The 24,498-nt window shown below is 39.2% G+C and overlaps 1 protein-coding gene across 4 annotated transcripts in view; it reads right to left on the bottom strand.

Moving 5' to 3' along the window:
* The window catches only part of DPP6 (dipeptidyl peptidase like 6), a 767,208-nt gene that overhangs the window by 300,181 nt on the left and 442,529 nt on the right, over positions 1–24,498 (bottom strand). For all 4 annotated transcript variants that reach the window (XM_079932483.1, XM_079932484.1, XM_079932485.1 and 1 more), the window contains one exon: positions 16,777–16,871. In XM_079932483.1, the coding sequence (XP_079788609.1) occupies positions 16,777–16,871 (95 nt within the window). The remainder of the gene's footprint in view (positions 1–16,776; positions 16,872–24,498) is intronic.

Below are 24,498 nucleotides of genomic sequence, written 5' to 3'. Positions count from 1 at the left end.
ATTACCTTTCTTTTGTGTACTTAGGTTTACTTTTTCTTCTTTTTTCCCTAGTTTCTTATGGTGAAAGCTTAGATATAAGCACTTAAAGCTATAAATTTCCCTTTAAGTATACTGCCTTGCTGCATACCGTATATTTTGATATTATGTATTTTTATTTTCATTCATTTCAAACTATTCTCTAATTTCCATTTGATTTCTTCTTTGGCCAATTTTTTATTCAGAAGTATGGTGTTTAATTTCTAATCATCAGGATATTTTCCAGATTTTTATTTTGCTATTGGTTTCTAGTTTAATTTTGTATTTGCTAGAGAACATACTTTGTATAATCTCCAAGCTTTGAAATATATTGAGGCTATTTTAATGGCCCAGACTATGGTCTATCGTGGTAAATATTCCATGTGCACTCAGAAAGAATACGTACTCTGCTGTTGAGTGGTGTGATCTACAAATGTCAGGTCAGTTGGTTAATTGTGTTTTCAAGACTTTCTGTATCCTTACTAAGCTTTTTTCTACATGTTCTATCAATTACTAAGAGAGGATTGTTTGAATCACCAACTACAATTGTGAATTTGTCCATTTCTGCTTTTGGTTCAAGCAACTGTTGCTTGAAGCACTGTAGCTCTATTGCTAGTTGAATACACCTTCAGGATTCTCATGTCTTCTTAATGAACTGACTCCTTTATCATTATGAAATCTTTCTTTTTATTTCTGGTAGTATCCCTTGCTCTGCAGTCTACTTTGTCTGATATTAGTTTAGCCATTCAAGCTTTACTTTGGTTAGTGTTTGCATGGTATATCTTTTTACAACCATTTAATTTTAACCTATGTCTTTATATTTAAGGTAGATATCATAGATAGCTTATAATTGGGTCTTGCTTTTTAAAACTAATCTTAAAATCCTCTAGGAGTAATAAGGGGAGCTTGTGTACATACTAAACACGGGGACATGAGGAAAATCTGTCCTTCACACTGCAGTTATTTTCCATTCTCTACTGGATTAGCTTTCTGGCCCTGTGTGACATGCTTGAGAAAAGTTACAACACGTTCCAAAGATATTAGGTGTGTATGTTGGTGTTTCTTATGTCAATTTTTAGAGTAGGAGAAAAGGTTCACAAATCTTACATAAGGTTACATAACGTTAAGAGGAGCTGGATATATATCACATTTAAAGAACCCTTTTATAAAAAGACAGATGTATTTGTTTTCAGGACTAGTTAATTCATTTTACCGAAATTTCCATCAAAAGCCTGGCCACACATTGACCACATTTATCATTCCGGGCACTTGTCACTCTATTATGTAGACCCAACTTTTCATCTGGTAAAAGCTTTCTCACTCCAAAGAATGTCCTTTAAATTTCTCAGTGTGCAGGTACATGGCCAATGAATTATCTTAGATTTTATCTCTGAATACTTTATTTTATCTTTATTTTTGAAAGGTACTTTTGTTGCATATAGAATTCTAGATTAACAGTTTTATTTTTCTCCCAGTACCTTAAAGGTGTCACTCCTCTTTCTTCTGGCTTGCATAGCGTCTGGTGAAGAGTCTGTTGTCACACTTATGTTTGTTCTTCTGTACAAATGTCTCTTTGCTTTGGCTGCCATTAAGGTGTTCTATTTTTCACTGGTTTTCAAAACTTGATTATCATAGTGTAACTTGCTTTGGTGTGGTTTTCTTTATGTTTATTATGGTCAGGGTTTACTGAGTTTTTATACCACATGTGGTAAAAATTCAAAAGTGTGTTTTGTCTTTTCTCTCTTCTCTTTCTGGGGCATTAATATCAAGTATCTTACTCCACTTTATATTGTTCAACAAGTCATTGTGACTCTGTTCAGGGTCTTTTAATGTATTTTTTCCTCTCTGTTCTTCATTTTGGATAGTTTGTATTGCTATTAGTTAAAGTTTAATTTACTTTTTCCTTCCGTGGTGTCTAATCAGCTATTAATCTGGAGTTTTAAATTTTTATATTTTATTTTTCATCTCTGGAAATTTTATTTGCGTATTTTACAATCTTCAATTTCTCTTCACTATACTCATGGTTTTCTTTATATTCTTGAGCATTTGGAACATATTTATCTTAGCAGTTTTAATGTGTTTTTCTGCTAATCCCATTATCTGTTATTTGTGGGTCTGTTTCTATTGACTGATTTTTCTCCTTATTATGGGTCACATTTTTCTGCCTCTTTGTATATATAGTAATTTAAGAAATAACACCAGATATTTTGAATTTTCTCTTGTTGAATCTTGGATTTTTTTGTGTTCCTTCAAAGAATGTTGGACTTTCTATGACAGGCAGTTAATTATTTGTGGACTAATTTAATTCTTTCAGTTTTGTTTTGAAGATGTTGTAAAGGCTGTTCTACAATAACCATGATTTTGGGGGCTAGGTGAGCCTCATTCTTAAGGGGTTGCTCTTCTGGAGTCTCTGCTTAATATCTCATGGCTGGGAGACACTTAAATGATCCCTGGTGATGTATGAGCTCTGGGAATTTTTCCTCTTAAAGTGTCCTATAGTTTTGCTCTTTACTTGAAACTTTATTTTGTCCTGCCTTGTGCTGTTTCACGTTTTATAAATAAAGATCAACAATTAACCAAAGTCTCAAAGGGGACACTATGCAGATTTCTCAAGTATCCTTTAGTTAGCTTCCTCCTCTTGGGATGTCTGTTTCATAAATTGCAGCCATCTTTTTTCCACATGAACTCTGATCTCCTTAACTCAGCAAGACTGAAGGACTTCTGTCTTCCTCCTTGTGCTGAAGTCCAGCAAGAACATTCACGCAGAAGATCAGCTGGTTGTTTGGTTCATTTAATTTGTTTTCCTTTTCTCAGTGATCACACGTGTGAGCTGCCTGTTTTCCAATGTATGAAAATTGTATTTTTACCCTATATTTTACCCTGTTCTACAGTTGTGTTAGGAGAGTATAAGAATGATCAGCTTATACTCTCATAGCCAGGACCAAATGTCGAGAAGAGAATTTTAGTTTGTTTTGTCATATTGTATTCCCAGTGCCTAACAGTGACTGGCACTTAACAGAATCTCTGTAAATATTTGCTGAATAAATGAATGACTATATGCTCAGTTGTTATAAGAGTGGCAATCATGTTACTGGTACAAAGATAACACCAAGCAAAACCAGCAAAGAGTCCAACTTTCTACACTTGAAAACTATCATAGGTCACATCTCTTGATGGAGGGTCAGCTGCCAGTGATACTACTTGAGACAAGTAGAATTTCATTAGGCTGTTTGAGAAGCTTATCACTGCCATTCTTAGGTAGAGTTTCACTCATTTTTGACAATCTCAGTCCCCATGCCCCCTGGGTGTGAAAATTATAGGCTGTATGTCCACCTTTTCACCAGGTGCAAATAATGGATGCAAAACTCACTTAGCACATTTCCTAAACATTTGCACCAAGACTATGAATCAAAGATACATTTTCCCAAACAAAGTAGGCTTTGGTTTCAGGTTTGTCTGAGGGATGTTCCTGCAATGTTTTGTCTATTTTAGATTATTTGTCTTTTTCTGATCAATTTGAAAGAGCTCCTTGTAGACTGTAGATATTAGCCTTTTATTTGTTACCTGGATTGTAAATATTGTCCATTATTTTTCCACCAATTCTGCCTTTTTAAATTTTGAAACCTAAAACTCTTTTATGGTAAGTTAAATATGGCTATCTTTTTTATAGCTTCTGGATTTTCCATTTAAAAAATTTTCTCTCTTTTGTACTAAACCAAATGATAGACTCTTTTCAACATTTATATCTTTAGTACAATTGGAAATTAATTTTGTATGCCTGTGAAATGAGACATTATTTCCTTGTAGATAAAGAGTTAAGTTATGCTCATATTGTTTTCTAATTATGTGATCATCTCCCCCAATGATTTTTATATATCAAATACCCTTTATATTGAAACCCACTTCTGAATTATTTGGTCTTTTACTGCTCTCTAGGCTATTCCTATGCAAAATTTTATGGTTTTAAGCTTATACTTTGGGGTCAAAGAGCCTGTGAGTCACACTCTGCTTGGAACATTTACTATGTGAAATTTAGAACATTTCTTGGCTTCTCTGTGCCTCTGTAAAATGGAGATAATATCATGGTTGATGTGAAATTCAATGACATAATTACAATGCCTGGTGCTATCAGCTATTATTAGTAGTATTAGTTATTACTGTGATTGAGTTGAGTACAATATGTTTATTATGTGTTTTAATATCAGGTAAAGGAGTACATGTTACCATATATTTTGAAACTTTCTGTGGCTACATTCAGGTGTTTATTCTCATATATGTCAATTAGAATATTTTATCAAATGTTCAACACTAATTTTTTTCAAAGTTCTAATTAGGATTATGTTAAAGTTTTATATCAATCTTAAGAGAATTAACATTTTAAATACTATATTCTCACCTAAGATTACATTGTATCTTTAATTTTTTTTTCCAAATCGTCAACAAGATTTTATAGTTTGCTTATTCTTTTATGCTGTTCTTAGATTTATTCTAGGTCTTTTTATAGTTTTTGTTCTTATTGTGAATGGAGTATTTTCTCCATTTCTACTTCTAGATACTTATGTTAATGAAGAGAGAAGGCATTGATTTATTTATGTATTTTTGTATTTAGCCATATTAATAAATTTTCTTATTAACTGCAGTAGTTTTTAAAAACTAATCTCTGTTAGGTTTTCTAAGATAGAATTATGTTATCAGAAAGAGGGATGTAAGTTCTTCCCAGTTCCTATTCCAATCATGCAGTTTGCTTATATACTGCATTTCCCATGATCTCTAAGAACATATTAAATATTAATGATGATGTTGACTATTCCTTCCTGACTGTAATTGAAATGGTTTTATTGTTTGCCATTTAGAAATGTTTTCACTGCTAATTGGCTCATGATAAATAGTCTTCACCATATTTAAGCAGTTTTTATTCTTATCTTACCTGGAATTTTTATTAGGAGTGGTTGATAAATTTTACCAGATGGCTTTTCAGCATCTTGTGATATAATCATAAGTATTTTTCTGTTATTTTGCAGTTGTAATTAATTTTGTTGATTGATTTCATGACATCATTGTCATGATTAGACCTTACTTGTTCAGAGCACATTATGATTTTGATACATGACTGAATTCTACTTGCCAATATTTTATTTACAATTTTTGCATTTATGCTCACTAGTGAGATTGGTGTATAGTTTACATTTTGCATTATTTAGGGCTATTTAGTTATCAATAACACAATTTTTTAATAACATTATTCTGACTTTAAAAAATATTGGTCTACATATATGAGGATTCCATATATATATATATATATATATATATATATATATATATATATATACACACACACACACACACATATATAAAACTATAGGCCTGTTTCTGGTGAGATGCATATCTAAATGGTTGTGTCTTGTTTTCTTGTACTACATAAATATGTATGTGATTAGGAATGCAGAGAAAGAAAGGTGGCCATTGGTGGGAGAGAGAGAGATAAAATGATAGAATGCTCCAAATTATCAAGTAATAGAAAGTAAATGAAGAGTACAAAGCATCAATATATCCATAGGCTGTTTTGTGAAAACAATCTCCTCATAAAGGGAAAAAAACCTAATAATTAGTATCACTACTAATTACAAGATTAGTAATGATAAAACAAAAGCCAAACACTGACAAGATTAAATGATTTCTAAGAGGACACTTTGTGCAACTCTAGGGGAACACGTATTAAACAAAATAAATGGACAACTGTAATCTCACCCTCCCTAGTCAATAAGGAAGAGGGGAACTTGTGGACAAGGTAGCACAGCCTGCACCTGGGCTCCTAATTCGCCTAAAAATCATTTCATTTGGAATCAGACAGTCCCAGGTACCACTCCCAGCACTCCCAGAGAAAATCGGAACATGCAGTCGCTATAGAACAGGAGAAAGGAGGATGAATGCTCAACCACTGAGAAAGCGTCCAGATGGTTTCACAAGCTGAATTCTCTCTAACCTTGAAAATGGATCATTCTGTGCACTCAGGGGCATCAGCATTTTTGCATTAGGCTAAGCTGACACACTATTTTGCATCTGTAATCTTTATTTTAGGCAACATGCAGCAGCCTCCAGGAGCAATCTTGTGGTATGTGACGATGGACCACAGGTATGAACACACCTCTGAAGCTGGGCACCCTTCTCAGCCGTGGGATGCTGGCCTCAGTTCCCTCTGGAGCCCTGTGGGCACAAAGGCTGCAGCTGGATACTTTACGCAATTTAGAAATAATTTTGTTTGGAATTAGACAAAGCTGAGTTCAGTTCTCAGGACTCCCAGCTCTCGCTCCCAGCTACGAGAAAAAGTTTTTTTTTTTTTTTTTTTTTTTTTGCGGTACGCGGGCCTCTCACCGCTGTGGCCTCTCCCGTTGTGGAGCACAGGCTCCAGACACGCAGGCCCAGTGGCCATGGCTCACGGGCCCAGCCGCTCCGCGGCATGTGGGATCCTCCCGGACCGGGGCACGAACCCGTGTCCCCTGCATCAGCAGGCAGACTCTCAACCACTGCGCCACCAGGGAAGCCCGAGAAAAAGTTATTTTAACCTCCATACACTTCAGCTTTCTCATCTACAAAGCAAGAGTAACAAAGTACTGCTGCTCACAGGATTCCTAAGGATTTCAATTAAATAAGATGATATATGTACAGTGCTTAGGATAATTCTGGTTGCATTGTAAGCACTGAAATATCAATTATTAGTTGATTTATCCTGCATAAACCTTGCAGCATCCTCTTCCTCAAAGTGTCCCTGGTTTTCCACTCCGCCACGCCTTACTTCTCCGGACTTCGTGTCTCTGAGATTGCCACTCTTCCCATTAACAAGGGTCAAAACCCCCAGATCACACAGACCACTGCTGCAGTCTCACCCGCCTGCACACAAAATGTCACCATTTGTTCTCAATTCTACCTCCACACTCAGACTTACACCCACTCCACTCCCCGTTTTCCTGCCTTCATTCATGGCCGCATTCCTCTTCATCTGGACCTGAAGCAGCCCCTGGGGACTCCTTGCCTAGAAGCATTCTCTTCTCCAAATTCCCTTTCATACTGGTCTGGAGTTACTTTCCTAAAGCACACACTTGTCCTCGAAAAACCTATCCACTCCAATTTCCTACAGAGTAAAGACGAGCCCGCTAAGAACAGTACTTGATGACTTGCTCTTTTTCCTGGGCCTTTAAGCCCCAGCCTTCCGAGCCCCTCCCAGTCAGGCTACACCAGGTCAAGACAACTCGCTACATGGTTTACCCACGAACTTTTGTTACTCCGCCTGTTCACGCTGCCAGGGTGCCATTTCCCACTTGTCTATAGACTGCATTCGCCTTCCAGGGGCAGCTGGAACGCTCCCTCTTCACACCCTCAACTACTGTCGACACCAATACCCTTCTCTCCTTCCTCACCTTGTTCCCATCCCATACGGGATCTCAACTCAGAATATATTCCATTCATTTAGATCTTCTGACTTCCTTTAGATCTGGGCTGAAAGCTTCCCAGGAGTAAACATTGTGGTTTACAAATCCTGTATCCATCCACCCATCTCGTGGAGCCCAGGGCCTTGCTCAGAGAAGACTCTCCCTTAATGTCAAATGATGAGATGCAGGTGTGACAGGACAGTGGCATCAGGCCACCCCTCACCTAAAGAGAACAGCATGTTTGGGGCCAGAAAGATCAAGCTGCTACTTTATTTCTTTTCAGGTCTTTTAAAGACGTAAGTATAAGGTATGCTACTCATGTACTTTAAAAATTAAAAACATGGGGGAGGGAAGGATTGGGAGTTTGGGATTAGCAGATACAAACTAGTATATATAGGATGGATAAACAACAGGGTCCTACTGTGTAGCACAGGGAACTATACTCAACATCCTGTGATAAGCCATGATGGAAAAGAATATGAAAAAGAATACATATTTGTGTAACTGAATCGCTTTGCTGTACAGCAGAAACTGACACAACATTGTAAATCAACTATATTTTAATAAAAATTTTTTTTAAATAGAAAAAAGAAAATAATCATTTGAAAATGATTTGTCCTACTTACAATTTAAAAAATTAAAAGCAATAGCCTATGAAATGAAAATGAGAACTAAAATAAGTCAAAGATACTTTTGGTTTTTGTCCTATCTTGTTATATGAGAAGCAGACAAAGAAAGGGGAGAAAGAGAGGGGAAAAGAGTAAAAGAAAAAAATCAGGAATAAAATGAAAGCGATCATCTGAGACACCAGAGGAAAACAGAAAAACACAGAGGGACAAAGAGGATGGGCAGAACCATGTAGACACAGAAACGAATACAGAATACAGAGAGACAGTCTGTACCAAAGCTTTCTACAACATTCTTGCAAAAGACGTTGACTTTTTAGGCCACCCTTTTGTTCCTGGACTAAGGGGGTTTGAAACCCTGAGGCCAGTCTGGTCAGAAGTCAGTGCTTGTGGTCAACTATGGGGACAGGCCAGCTGCTCCCTGCCCCACCCGCCAGATTTGGATCTGTGAGAGAATTAGGTCTCGCTGCTGCCAGATCTTCCAGTTTTTCAAGAGAAGCCAGAAATCTGGATGTTGAGTTTGTGAAAAACTACTCTGTGGCCCAAATAAGACATTTCAATGGGCACCATTGGTGCCAGTGTTTACCCTCTGAATTATGGACACACACAAGGCTATTCCTCCTTCCTCGCTCTAACCTGGGTGCCAAGTGCAGTCAGCCTGGGGTGGAAATGCTCGCTGGGCACGGCTGGCGCCACCACAGATGCTGTTCTAGCTGTGGGTCTGGCAGCATCAGTTTGGGGAAGAATATGGTTGAGATTAGAAGCACATCTTCCAGAGGGCCTCTGTTGTTTCTCTCCTGGATTCTGGAATGGCTCTAATCATACTAGTAATTATGTCTCTCCCTGTGAGGAGTCAGAATTCATTAATTTTTAGAGAGTGAGATAAAATTCAAATTCCACAGGCTAATGATTGTATAAAATCAGAGAGAGAAATTAGAGAAACAAAAAGGCTAAATGTTAATCTAGTAATTTAAATAAGTAATTAAAACAAGTGGATTAGTAATTAAACAAGTAAAGACATAAAAAGTGAGAAAACCTGACATAAGCATAATGACAGGATGCGTTTTTTTTAATTTACTTGTTTTCTCTTCCAAGTGTTTCTAGGAACCATCTACAGCTCTTACATATTCATCAATGGAAGAAGTCTAATGTCTTTGAAATGTAAGGCTGAATTTTTAAAAATCTGATTAAAATTATTGAGTAAACAGCATTGAAACAGTAATTATGGAAATCATCACACTGGAAAATAATACACAAAATGTCACCACCTAACATGACAAGCTACTGTCAGAGTTCATTGTTCACTTCCCAGCTTTTTCAATGGACATAGCTGATGTTTACAGCTGTTAACTGAAGTGTATTAATATTGTATTCTTCTGTGTCTATTTAGTATAACAGCATAAATATTTTTCATATTACTTTATAGCCTTCATAACTATTATTTTAATGGTTACATCATATTTTATTTATTTTTATTTATTTATTTCTTCAGTTTCAGGTACTTTTCACTGTTTTTAAAAACTTTCTAGATAATTTACTTATGAAAAATTCCCTGGAATGAGTCAAAAGACATAAATATTCTTATTAATCTTGAATATATTGCCAAGTTGCTTTCCCAAACACCTGGAACAATTTAAATAATACAGTGAATGACTGTATCCATTGTACCACTCCTTGCTACCGCTGGTATTATCAGTAAAGAGGGTGTAAAAAGGATGAACATCACAGGTAACACAGTGGGCTATACTGAATGGGCCTGCTGGGTCAACAGCTCGTGAAGTGCAGGTCAAGCCACTGTTGTCTGTGGACCGTCTTGGCTTCCTCATCAAAGAAAAGAAGGGTTTGAATCACATAATCTGCAAAGACTATTTCAGCTTTAAAAACTTGAATCTCAAGCAAAGGCTAACACTTCATCCTCCAGAGAATTTTTGGTGTATTATGTTTTAGACGGATTGGAGAGATAACAGTAAGTTTCTGTATGAATTACAGCCCCTGAGAAATCAATGTCATTAAGTCCACTGTAAATGCACTTCTGGGGGCAGGGGGGGAGAGGGAGAGGGGGAGGAAGGGGAGAGGGAGAGGGAGAGGGGGAGAGAGGGAGGGAGGGGGAGGGAGGGAGAGAAAAGGAAGAAATCAGTGGGGTGGTGTGGCAATTTCTTTTTTTTTTGGCACGCGGGCCTCTCACTGCTGCGGCTTTTCCTGCCGCGGAGCACAGGCTCCGGACGCACAGGCCCAGCAGCCACGGCTCACGGGCCCAGCCGCTCTGCGGCACGCGGGATCCTCCCGGATCGGGGCACGAACCCGTGTCCCCTGCATCGGCAGGCGGACTCCCAACCACTGCGCCACCAGGGAAGCCCGGCAATTTCTTAAAATAAGACAGCAGTGAAGTTTGCCACATTGACCCTTCCTTTCACAAACAATTTCTCAACCGTGCAACGCTGTTTGAAAGCATTTTTCCCACAGTAGAAGTTCTTTCAAAATTGGAGTCAATCCTCTCAAATCCTGCAGCTGCTTTATCAACTAAGTTCATGAAATATTCTAAATCCTTTGTTGTCATTTCAATAATCTTCACAGCATCTTCACCAGGAATAGATTCCATCTCAAGAAACCACTTTCTTTGCTCATCAATAAGAAGCAACTCCTTATCTGCTCAAGTTTTATCACGAGATTGCAGCATTTTAGTCAACGTCTTCAGGTTCTACTTCTGATTCTAGTTCTCTTGCTGTTTCCACCACATCTGCAGTTACTTCCCCCACCGAAGTCCTAAATCCCTCAAAGTCACCCATGAGGGCTGGAATCAACTTCCTCCAAACTGCTGTTAATGTTGAGATGTTGACCTCTTCCCACAAACCATGAATAGTCTTAATGGCATCTAGAATGGTGAGTCCTTTCCAGAGGGTCTTCAAGTGACTTTGCCCAGATCCATCAGAGGAATCACTATCTCTGGCAGCTACAGCCTTACGAAATGTATTTTCTTAAATAATAAGACTTGAAAGTCAGAATTACTCCTTGATCCATGAGCTGCAGAATAGATGTGTTCACAGGCATGAAAACAACATTAATCTCATTGTACATCTCCATCAGAGCTCTTGGGTGACCAGGTGCACTGCCAATGAGCAGCAGTATTTAAAGGGAATCTTCTTTTCTGAGCAGTAGGTGTCAACAGTGGATTTAAAATATTCAGTAAACCATGTTGTAAACAGATGTGCTGTCATCCAGGCTTTGTTGTTCCATTTATAGAGCACAGGCAGAGAAGACTTAGCATAATTCTTACGGACCCTAGGATTTTTGGAATGGTAAATGAGCATTGGCTTCAGCTTAAAGTCACCAGCCGCATTAGCCCCTAACAAGAGAGTCAGCCTGTCCTTTGAAGCTCTGAAGCCAGGCATTGTCTTCTCCTCTCCAGCTATGAAAGTCCTAGACGGCATCTTCTTCCAACATAAGGCTGTTTCACCTGCATTGAAAATCTGTTGTTCAGTGCAGCCACCTTCATTCATTATCTTAGCTAGACCTGCTGGATGACCTACCGCTTCTACATCAGCACTTGCTGCTTCGTCTTGCACCTTCATATCATGGAGATGGCTTCTTTCTTCAAACCTCAGGAAACATCGTCTGCTAGCTTCAAGGTGTTTTTCTGTAGCTTCACCATCTCTCTCAGCCTTTATAGACTTGAAGAGAGTTAGGGCTTTGCTCTGGATTAGGCTTTGACTTCAGGCCATGTTGTGGCTGGTTTGATGTTCTATCCAGAACACTACAAGTTTCTCCACGCCAGCAATAAGGTTGTTTCACTTTCTTATCATTCGCGCGTTCACTGTAGGAGCACTTTTAATCTCCTTCAAGAACATCTCCTTTCCATTCACAACCTGGCTAACTGATTGGAGCAAGAGGCCTAGCTTTCAGCCTGTCAGCTTTCCACACGCCTTCCTCACTCAGCTTCAGCATTTCCAGATTTTGATTTGAAGTGAGAAACATGTGAATCTTCCTTTCACTTGAACACTTAGAGGAACTTGTAGGGTTATTACTTGCCCTAATTTCAATATTGTTGTGTCTCAGGAGACAGAGAGGCCTGAGGAGAGGGAGAGAGACAGGGGCACGGCCAGCTGGTGGAGCAGTCAGAACACACACAACATTTTCAATTAAGTTCTCCGTCTTGTATGGATGTGCTCCATGGTGCCCCCAAATAATTGCAACAGTAACATTAAAAATCACTGATTACAGTTCCCATAACAAATATAATAGTCATGAAAAAGTTTGAAATATTGTGAGAATTGCCAAAATGTGACACAGAGACACACACTGAACAAATGCTGTTGGAAAAACGGCGCCAAAAGACTTGTTTGACGTAGGGTTGCCACAAACCTTCAATATGCAAAACAACGCAGCATCTGCAAAGCTCAATAAAATGAGGTCTGCCTGTATGTAATCCACGTGAAAGTTAGCTTAGGTTTTACTTTTAGAAATCGGAGAGAATGCCCCTGCTTCGCCCTGGGAGGCGGCCCAGACACACCTCCTGCAGGAAGGAGCTCGAAGTCAAGGGAGGCCCGTTCCCCCTCCCTGCTGCTGACCGGGTCACCCTGTGTGCCTGAGCCCTGAGCTGCCCGGGTCCTCCAGTCCACCTGACCATCCTGAGTCACACTGACTTGCACCCACATTCTACGTCTGTCCTCTCATGTCATCCAGACAACGCTCCTGAGGGGAAGGACGGGGTACACAGAGCTTGCACAGCTGCCTGAGGACCTGTCACTGTGGAGCAGAGAGCAGTGCTGGCAGGGAGGAGCGGGGTCAGGGACCACCTCAAACCTCTCACCACACTGACGCTCAGGGAAGCCGCTCACCTCGGTTTTGTGTGTTTTATATCCATTCATAGAATACACAGTTACAGAGCACCCACTATGCACAGGTCACAGTGCCAAGCACCGTGGAAGAGACAAAATTAATTCAGCTAGAACCTGCCTCCAATGAGCCTGACTACTGAGCAGGCAGCAGATGTCCGAGCTCATGCAGAGATGATGTGCTTGTGATTTCCTTCCCTGCAGAAATCTAACGGAGCACCTCAAAAATCTGTGGAGACGTGGATGGACCTCGAGACTGTCATACAGAGTGAAGTACATCACAAAGAGATAAACAAATGTCATATGCTAACGCGTATGTGTGGAATCTACAAAAGTGGTACAGATGAACCTATCTGCAAAGCAGAAACAGAGACAAACAAGTAGAGAACAGACGTATGGACACCAAGGGGGAGAGGGGGAGGGGATGAATTGGGAGATTGGGATTGACACATACACACTATTGATACTATGTATAAATAGATAACTAGTGAGAGCCTGCTGTAGAGCACAGGGAACTCTACTCCATGCTCTGTGGTGACCTAGATGTGAGGGAAATCCAGAAGGGAGGGGATTATGTGTATATGTATGGCTGGTTCACTTTGCTCTACAGCAGAAACTAGCACAGCACTGTGAAGCAACTATACCCCAATAAATAAAAACTAAAAAACAAAAACACTCTGGGAGGATCCTGCAAAAAAAAAAAAAAACAAAAAAAACACAGAAGTTGGAAAAGGGACCAGGATATTTTGATAAATCCTTCCTAAAATCAATTATTATGTCACATCAAATATGAGATGCTACCAAATAATAAGGATCTGAGAATATCTCACCATCAAAAAATTAATATAAAAAACAAAGGAATGTAGTGTGAACCAGGATGGAATTGCCTTAGAAGGTTAAATGTCTATGTGAACTCACAATTTAAAGTGTTTCTGGTATTCTGAAATATTTCATGATCTGATTTCTACCATTTGGAGCTGTGAGAAGGGATGACTGAATTCCTTTTGGTCAAAGGAAGCTGTTTGGGGAGGCAGGTGAGAACCCTCCAGGTGAGCCCAGCACAGCACAAGCTCTCATTTGCATAATTATCAATGATGTACAAAGCCCTTGTGCTGGATTGCCTAGTGTTTGCATTCATTTGCCTCCCCTTCCATTGATCCATCCCGGGAAAGAGCCAGTCACGGAAGCCAAGGAGCCAGGGGGATGCTCAAGGCCAGCAGGCTGGAGGACCCTTGTGTGACCTTGTGTGTGACGGTCCTTCTCAGTGGCTGGGGAAAGAGAACGAGGTCAGAGGTCAGATTGTAGGTTACTATTTTAAACTTCTGCTGACCTGGGCATTCACTGCTTCATGTTCACGTCTCCACTAGTTTCAGGTTGTTTTAAGATCAACCTAAAGGGCTTCCCTGGTGGCGCAGTGGTTGAGAGTCCGCCTGCCGATGCAAGGGACACGGGTTCGTGCCCCAGTCCGGGAAGATCCCACATGCCGTGGAGCGGCTGGGCCCGTGAGCCATGGCCGCTGAGCCTGCGCGTCCGGAGCCTGTGCTCCACAACGGGAGAGAGGCCACAACAGTGAGAGGCCCGCGTACCGCAAAAAAAAAAAAAAAAAAAATCAACCTAAAGATTACAGGTGGCCTCACAGGTAGCACAGCCTCTTCCTCAGCTTACTTTTATCATTTAAACAATCTCAAAGCTTCCAGGTTTCAAATAAGGAGAGACCACCTAGGGAACCAGCATCGGAAAGGCAGGCGGGCAGAACCGGGCAAGAGCCACTGCCCTGTGTGCCCGCTCTCTCCAGCCCACTCATTCTCCCGGGAGCAGAGGGTCCGCCGACTGTGATCCCTTCTGAACATCATGCTTCCCCTTCTTAATACTTGCTCATGAAAATACAGAGAGCTGGATCATTCCATCAGCTTTAAAACTTGCAGATGGAGTAACTGAAGCACAAGTTTAACTGGCTCAAGAGAACTTAAATCCAGAGCTTCTGTGTTCTAAATGATGATGCAGACACTCAATGACTTTTCCTCTCTTTCCTTCGTCTGAGGTCTGTTTACAGGAGCCTTTACGTGTAGCTTTGAGCCAAGAATAAACTGGCATGATCACGAACAGTGTCAATCAGGCTGTACACATTTGGTTCTCAACAAATGTTTCTAAGGTGAGTGAATAAATGACATTTTAAGAAGGAATTTCATCATACAGAATAAACCTTCCAATTTTCAAGATGAGCTCTTCCTTTTTTCTTTACCTAAGGAGGTTTCTGAAGTCACCTTATTACTTGGCTAAAACAACTTCAGTTAAAATACACGATCTGTCACAAGTTATTGATTGGAGAAAGAGAAGGCTGTTCCTAGTCTTGAATTTCCTTACTAAGTGCAGCTGTACCAACAGTACCCTACTTTCAGCAAACTGACATCCTTATGGGAAATATCGATAACATCCTGGCATTAACATGTACTTACCCTCAGCAATGGTCTGATCATTTTCTCCTTTCAATTAATATGAGAAAACTATTTCTGCAACTTCAGTATTTTTGAGTTGAATCAGCTTTTCTTACAGGAGCCGTTCTACCAAAGATGATTTTTTAATGCAAAAATGCAGGCACATTCATTCTTTCCAGGTCGGGTCCTACTTTGCAGACTACTACTGAATTCAATACCTGTTGCTTTGGGAATTACACCATCATACAACCTTGCTAGCCCTCTCTTACGCCAGCAAACAGTCTCTGTAAAGGGCAGGATCCAGCCCATACTAAACCTCAATAAAATGTTTATTCTTAAAGAAAAAGGTATCGCTACACCAAAAAGAAAGGAAGAGTATTTAAACAGCAGTGTCATGTTCTTGAGAAGGTAGGGCAGCATTTGTGTGGGACAGGGGATAGGGCAACGCAAAGATGGAATCATCCTTTCATCCCTTGTTGTCCCTGGGACAAGGCTCCGGGGACCTGCCTGAACGCTCACCCAAGGACTCCGGAAAGCTCACTCACTACACTGGGCTCGGGATCCTTATCTGTAAAACCAGGCAGCTAATTTTTTCTATCGTCTCTGATCCCCAGATCACAGGATTCTAGGATTCCTATGTTTCTGATTCTCATCAGAGGCTTCTTATGATGGTTCTGATTGAGAATTCGTGGCCTGTTTTAATTCTTGCTTTTAACACAGACTTGGCCTTAGTTTCTTCCTTTGATTTCCTCCATGTACTGGACAAGAAAATGATCAACTCCCTAAAGCTGAAGATTTATTCCTTCTAAAAATAAGCATGAACATATATGAAAAAAACAGTTAATTCTCTTTAAATCGATTTCTGGTACATAACTTCAGTCAATTCTTTAATAAATATCATTAACTGTTACATGGACTCCAAATCTTAACGCCATTACCTTTGGGGAAACAGGTTTTCCCAGACGATGAAGCAGTGGCATTCATATCGACTCAGTACTTGTTCTAAAGCATAAACATCACTTAATGTCATTAGAGCGAGTATAGTCAGTGCCTAAATTAATATTCTCTGCACACTTTAAGATGCATTTTTAAAAAAATAGGAGATCGTGCAAGCAGTCCTGAAGTATTCTCTGAATTACTACAATTGTTCTGTAAATGTGCAAATGCCTTAGGACTTATCTTTGAATTATATATGATATGCAACACTTGTTTCCAACACCTGCAGAGAAATTTCCCGTATACTCAGAGAAATGGTGATTTCATCTTATTAAATTAGTGTGGTTTCAATTTCACATTATCTGTAGCTGCTCAGCCTGTAGTATTACAAGTTTATTGCTTCTGCTTGGCTATATGAAAAGTTGAAACCTAAAGTCATTTTCTGCTTTACTGACTTGAAGGCGGGAAAACTGAAATTATCCTTGTCATTAAAGAGAGTACTTACAATTTTTTTGCCTTCTATTAACACCGTAGAAGTATTTGTTTCAACATTCTGCAGTATCACACTTCCTTTCTGCTCTCTGTAGATGAATTCTTTATCTACAAGAGAGGAAATAAAACAGAAACATGAAACATCAAGGAACTCACTAGCTTTTGATGGACACAGGTAAATGAATTGACTAGTTCCAACAAAAGTATATCCTGCATTTCATCAAAGGGTCCTTTAAATATGGTGAAATGGGTCCTTTAAATTTGCTCCTCTCCATATAACTGCATGTGAAGCTTCTCTCTGAATCATTTCTCATAGTCTGCACACTGACATAAAAAGCACAAGCATATACACACATAAAATCTTTAGAACATTCTAGACTTTTCTTGGGTAGGACACATAGAGTGGACACAACAGAGCAGATTAAGAAACCCGCTACCATAAGGGGCGGAGATAGTTGGTACTAAGGGGACTGATTTCCTATATTGGAAACTTTGGGGTGAAATCTGTATACGTCCACATGCATACCATATCCTGCAAAATTATTTTCATTTGGTCCACAGCTTCCTTTGCTATTCCTGGAGGAATTGGCAGTGTCACTGTCATGAATATCTTTGGCTCTATACATTGTATCCTCAGTGACACTTGTCCTTTGTAACTCAACCGAGATTTCAAATACCCCCTTAGAAAATTAATGGAGCAATTCCCCTGAATAGTATGCATGTAGGGGTATATATGTAGGCATGTAGGGGTGTGTGTGTGTGTGTGTGTGTGTGTGTGGTGTGTACACATACTACAAATGAAAGAGTAAACTTTCTGAAAGGATTGCAAGTGGAGAGACAGGGCACACAATTGGAAGAAGAAATGATAAACTGGGAGACTGGGATTGACAAATACACACGGCTACATATACAATAGATAACTAACAAGGACCTACTGTACAGCACAGGGAACTCTGCTCAATACTCTGTAATGACCTATATGGGAAAAAAACCTAAAAAAGAGTGGATATATGTGTATGTATAACTGATTGACTTTGCTGTACATCTTAAACTAACACAACACTGTAAAGCAACTGTACTCCAATAAAAAATTTTTAAAAAGAAAATAATACTATCTTTCTGAGTGAAGGGGATGACACTGAGCCAGTCTGAAGGTAAAGAAATTTCACACGATAATCAGCTGATGAATGAAAAACACTGTGCAGACTGGATTAATTCCAATGGTATTATCATTTCTATGCTTTTTAAATTCTACTCCACAGAATTACATTCTTTTCTTTCTTATTCCTTTATTCTACTTGCTTTGCCTTTAATATTCTCTTCCTTTTTCTAGTCTGTTAAGATGGAAGTTTAGATCTTTGGTTTGATTTTCCATCCTTTTAATAAGACTATTAAAGCTAAAAATTCTCCTCTATGCATGGTATTAGCTACATCTCACAAATTTTGATATGCTGAATTCAGTATTATTCAGTTCAAATTATTTCTAATTTTTCCTGAAAAGTCTGCTTGGTCCAATGATTATTTAGAAACATGTTTAATTTTCAAATATGTAAAGTTATTCTGGTCCTCTTATTTTTATAGATTTTTAATTTAAATTCACTGGATCAAAGAATATTCTGTACATGATTTTAGTCTTTTAAAACTCATTAAGACATTTTTGTGGCCCAAAATATGGTCTATCCTGGTAAACGTACCATATTCACATTTAATGAAATTATTGATATGGCTGAGTTTGGTCTATAACTTTTTTCACGGGGCTTTGTTTTCTACTTTTCTCCTCTACTTCTTGTTTCCCTCTTTCTTGTTTCCTGACTTTCATTTTATTTTGTGAACATTTTTTACGGTTTTAATTTCCCTATTTTTAGCTGTATTTCTTTGCCTTTTTTTAGTGGTTGTCCTAGGGATTATACTATGTACTCAACTTTTCAGCATCTACAAAGAGTTAATAATGTATCACTTCTCATGAAATATAGAAATCTGTCCAGTTTTCAGGTCCACATCCAGTCCCATGCTGTGATAACTGTTATGTGTATTACATCGACATACATTATACATTCCACAAGACAATGTTATAATTATTGTTTATAACAATAGTATGGTTTATAAAGAAATTAAGAAGAAAAAGTAAAAAAAGAAAAATTTGTTCTTTGCATTTACCCACTATTTACCATTACTGATGCTTTTTGTTCTTTATCGAAAATATGAGTTTCCATCAGATATCATTCATTTTCCTACTTCATAAAGAACTTTCTTTAGGATTTCTGATTATATGAATCTGCTGGCAACCAATTCTTTTAACTTTGTTTCATCTGAAAGTCTTTTCCTTTAACCTTCATTTTTTTTTTTTTTTTTTTTTTTTTTGCAGTACGCGGGCCTCTCACTACTGTGGCCCCTCTCGCTGCAGAGCACAGGCTCTGGACGCGCAGGCTCAGCGGCCATGGCTCACGGGCCCAGCTGCTCCGCGGCATGTGGGATCTTCCCGGACCGGGGCACGAACCCGTGTCCCCTGCATCGGCAGGCGGACTCTCAACCACTGCGCCACCAGGGAAGCCCCTCATCCTTCTTCTTGAAGGCTCTCCCACTCTCCCGGTGGCCCTGCCCCGGGTTGGATGGCTGTCACCTTCACCCTGGACTACTCCAGGGCCTCCCAGTGGGACCCTCTGTCCCTTTCTCTATTGGGACAAGGCCACACTTCTTTTTCAAAACTTTTTTTCTGGCTCCTTGGCAGAGACTACTTTGGCCGAACTCCTTAGTCTGACATTCGAAGCCCTTCGTCTTCTGGCCTGTCTTCTCTTCCCATCTTAATTTCCCACCATCCCCCACTAACTAAGCATCCTAACAAGTCCTGCCTTCCAAGCCTCTCTGATGCCTGTGCCGCTGCCTTGGCTGCGGTGCCCTTCTCCCGCCCCCGCCAGGCACAATCTTCCTGGGCTCGGCGTGAAGGTCTCTCCTCCGGGCAGTTTTTCATGCCTCTGCCAGGCAGAATCCATCTCTCTGCTGACCCCTGACGTGTCATTCACCTTGTTTTATGCCCATCACAGCACGTTGCTTATTTGCTACTACAGCTCTCTCCCTCTAGAGTCATGATTCTCACGGGAAGAGGCCACACCTGTTTGGTTTCCTAACCCTTAGCATAATAACTGATATGAAAGTTGGTGCTAAAAAATATGTGAAGCATTTAACACATGCATCCTATCACAAGTCTGAGTCACCAAATATCCAACCTACTTGTGGAACAACAGGCAGAACTCCTTGTAGAAGAGGGAGTGCTCTGGGCCAAAGTAAAAGGAAGGAGAGATGGACCTGGTGGTTTTCTCAAATTACACCTTTTGTGTCTCTTTGTGAGATTCTGTTACAGCTACTTTACTCCTGTCACTGCAGGGCAAAAGGATGTTACAAAAGGAGTGCATCTGAATGCTGTGAGGATAGGAAGGTAAAATTGAAAAGCCATGCTCAACGGGGAGGTCCTTAGGAAAAGACTTCCCAAAGAAAATCTGGCACAGGACCACCCACTGGCTTGTTATTCTTCCTGTGCCAACTATCCAGTGCTTTGCATTTAAAATACATCATTAATTTAATTGTTCTGTGTACTTTAGCAATTCTTCAAAGCTAAAAAGTTAAAGAAATAGAGTAAGTTGCACTGGTAACTAGCACAATTATTTAAAAACTGGTAAAGCATCAAGAAAATTTCCCTTCTTTCCTATACAAACCGTATCACTGGGTAACCAAATTATAGATAAGGGGAAGTTTCATTTTATTTTGTTTCTCTAAATTGTGATATAAAAATATACAGCAATGCAACAAATTATTTTATGTACTCTTCCAAAAATAAGATAAAATTCCAGTCATTTCCTCTGAGCCATTCCTCTGATATTAGCTATAAAGATAGCTAATATCATATATTAGCTATGTTTATGTTTTGCTTACTTTTGCTTAACAACAATGTATTATTAGCAACTTTCAAAAGCCTTACCCAAGGTGAAAACTTTAAAAATGTATGGCATTTTATGGTACAATAGATTTCTTAAAAACTGAGATAATTTAGTTCTCATTGTCAAGTATAATTTGTATATGCTGGTTGGTTTTGAGGAGCATATTAATCCTTGATTATACAAATATCACAAAGAATTAATGCACAGAAATAGATTTTAATTACTGAAACAAATAGTGCACATAATAAATGGAGATTTGATTTTTCTCATGATTATCTTCTTTTTTCTTTTCTTTTTTTTTCTTTTTCTTTTTTTGCAGTACGCGGGCCTCTCACTGTTGTGACCTCTCCCGTTGCGGAGCACAGGCTCCGGACGCGCAGGCTCAGCGGCCACGGCTCACGGGCTTAGCCGCTCCGGGGCATGTGGGATCTTCCTGCCCCGGTGTCCCCCGTATCGGCAGGCGGACTCTCAACCACTGCGCCACCAGGGAAGCCCCATGATTATCTTCTTTTAATTTTAAACAATGCTGATAGAAACACTGTTCTTTCCATTTATTATTTTTTTCTCAGATATAATTTATTTCTATTTATGTACATTCTAATAACACGTAGCATATATTTCCTAAAAATTATATAAGCATATATTTCCTACACAGTCAATATCCATATGATGGTCATAAAATATAAATCCCTAACAGCCACGCTGTAGTCTAGAAATACCATTTCCCACCAAAGGAAAGCAGGACTCCTTCTGTAGACAGCTGATTCCAGGTCTGGGACAGGAGCTATCCTAGAGACCAGCAAAGCTATCAAATTCTATTACCATGTCAAAATGATTCAGAAACCAACCTGAAAAGGCTCCCACCAGCCAAGGACCAGCCATTTAGGGCTTTAATAAGAATAACTGGAACGGACTGAAGCTCTTTAATTACGTATAAGTTCATGAATTTAGAATGATACTTCAAAAAGAAACAACTAATTCAATTGATCATTATTAGAGGATACTTATAAATCAACATATTATTTAAAAACTGGTCAAGAAAAAGGAAAGCATCAAGAAAATTTCCCTTCTTTCCTATACAAACTGTATCACTGGGTAACCAAATTACAGATAAGGGGAAGTTTCATCTTATGGAAGTATTCCAGTTATCAAATGGAAAAGGTTGATGGAATTAGCATATCACCATTTTGCAGCTCCTGATGAGTTAAGGCGCCAATCAGCCGGGGCTGCTACACCACAGAAGGAGAGCAATCAGCATGGACTGCCTCCGTGAGGAAGAATATAGCACTACTGATGAAGCGCTAGCACAACCAGAGCCAAAACCCTCAAACCCAGTCAGGCTACTAGACCAACCAGAACTTGCAGGAAATAGAGGACGGAGGACCATTCACGCCATAAAGAATCAAGTAGGAGACTCTGAGAAACCACAGGGAAAATGGCCTGGCTTCTTCAAATAAACAATGACATTTATATGACAATTAGAAATTTAAACACAAATAAGATAATTAATGGTATGAATAGGATTAATAGGATAATTAACGCTATTAAGGAACTAATAGCGTTTGGGGGTTATTTTTTCTTTTAGTGTGATATGGTGGTTATGCTTTTCTGTTTAACAAGATAACAAGTCCTTATCTTTTAGAGATGAACATAGTGAAACAAAGAGGATAAAACGATATGGTATCTGGGGTCTGCTTCTAAATAGCATGGGTGGAGGAGAAAAAGGTCAGCATATAGACACAGTAAGATTGGCCAACAGGAAATAATGGTTGAAGTTGGGTTATGGACAAATAGGAGTTTACTTACTATTTTTTCTACTTTTGTTTAAGTTTAAAATTTTCTATAATAAAAAGTTAAAATTGATTTTAAAGTTCAAGTAGTTAAAAAAGATCATGCAGCTACAATGAGAATAAAGCTATGCTGGCTCATTTTTACATTTTATCCTTTGTTAGGCTTTTGCAGTAATTTGCACGTACTTGGGTTGCAGGCAGGTAGTGGTTGTGTTTTCATCGTATTTCTCCAGTAACCACTAGGTCATAAAATAAAAATTCTGAAATCTCTCCCTCCAAGGTCAGGAGCCAGGGGCGAAAATTTGCAGCAACCAATGACAGTCTTCAATCCAGATGTAGATACACTGCCTACAGCTAAGAGCGATTTTTCCTTTGGTTTGTAAATATTAAGCCTCGTATGGAGAGTTATAGGAAGAAACAACTATAATTAGAAACCTGATGTTATAATTAACACATTTCAGGAAATATAAGCCAAATGAAAATTTTAGGTGGACCATATTTATAATGTAGAACTGTGGTGCTAATATGTAGCCACTAGCCACATGTTCTTACTAATATTAAAAATTAATTAAAATTACATAACATTTAAAATTTAGTTCCTTCTTTGTACAAGGCACATTTTAAGCACTCAAAGCCACACGTGGCTAGTGGGTAGTGGTGTACTGGACGCAGCAGAGACAGAACATCTCCATCACTGCAGGAAGTTATTCTGAACAGCAATATTTTGAAGTTATAATAAGTGACAGCATTTTATTCCCAAAGAATGCCTTAGTTTACACCATAGTCTATCATCGATCTGGAAAAAAATCACTCTTCTCAAGCCATGGCTATCAAAGAGAAAATCAAAGGATGTCCTTGAAAGGTGGTCAGCAGACCTTCTGATACCTCTTGCCATTTATGTGCCTCCACTCTTATAGGCAATGAAGGCAACAGCTGTGGGAGAAAAAGATTTTTAAATAAAGTATTTCCAGATTATCCCAAATGTCACAACACCTTAAAAAAGAACATGAAGTTATATGGTAACCAGAGTCCCAGTAATCATCATCAGAATCAACGGATTGAAAATAGGAGTCAAGGGCTTCCCTGGTGGTGCAGTGGTTAAGAATCTGCCTGCCAATGTGGGGGACACAGGTTCGAGCCCTGGTCCGGGAAGATCCCACACGCCACAGAGCAACTAAGCCCGTGAGACACAACTACTGAGCCTGCTCTCTAGAGCCCGCGAGCCACAACTACCGAGCCCACGTGCCACAACTACTGAAGCCTATACGCCTAGAGCCTGGGCTCCACAACAAGAGAAGCCACCGCAATGAGAAGACAGCACACCACAACGAAGAGTAGCCCCTGCTCTCTACAGCTAGAGAAAGCCCACGCGCAGCAACAAAGACCCAACGCAACCAAAAATAAAATAAATAAATTTACAAAAAAAAAAAAGGAGTCAAGTGGAAAGAAAATGCCAAAGGTTTTTTTTCTGTTTTTTTAGGTTGGGTTGAAATTCGTGATTTTTTTTTTTTTTAAAGTACCCACCATGATAACTATGGCCTTTTATTTGAAATTATAAGAACTACACACAATCCTCCAACATACCAGGGAAACATCAGTACAAATAGAGATGGTGAGAAAATGTGAAATAAATGATGTGCATTTTACTAAGAGTGGATAAGTAACTTATTTTCATGAGAATGTGCTTAGAAAAGGTAGGAGTTTCCAACTCCAAGGTAGGAGTTTCCAATGTGCTTAGAAAAGGTAGGTGGGTGTAAGAAGCAAAACTCAGAGAAAAGAGTCTAACCAGTGGACATTTCATTTATTCCCAAGAACATTTACAACGTGAGGGATACTCTTCTAGACACACCATGAATTAGCCATGTTCCCCGACTTAAGGACGCTTACAATTAAAATGGTCAGATGGCAATTACTGATGCTGGCTATCGAAAAGCTCCAAGTTAATCACAGCACTGTACTATAAGACATGATTCCAAGCAAATAAATAATTCTACTAATGTTATGAGAAAGTAG

This window comes from Stenella coeruleoalba (genome assembly GCF_951394435.1).
Source record: "Stenella coeruleoalba genome assembly, chromosome: 9".
NCBI lineage: Eukaryota > Metazoa > Chordata > Mammalia > Artiodactyla > Delphinidae > Stenella > Stenella coeruleoalba.
The sequence above is the reverse complement of the archived record's forward strand: the minus strand, read 5'-3'. Positions and strand labels throughout refer to the sequence as shown.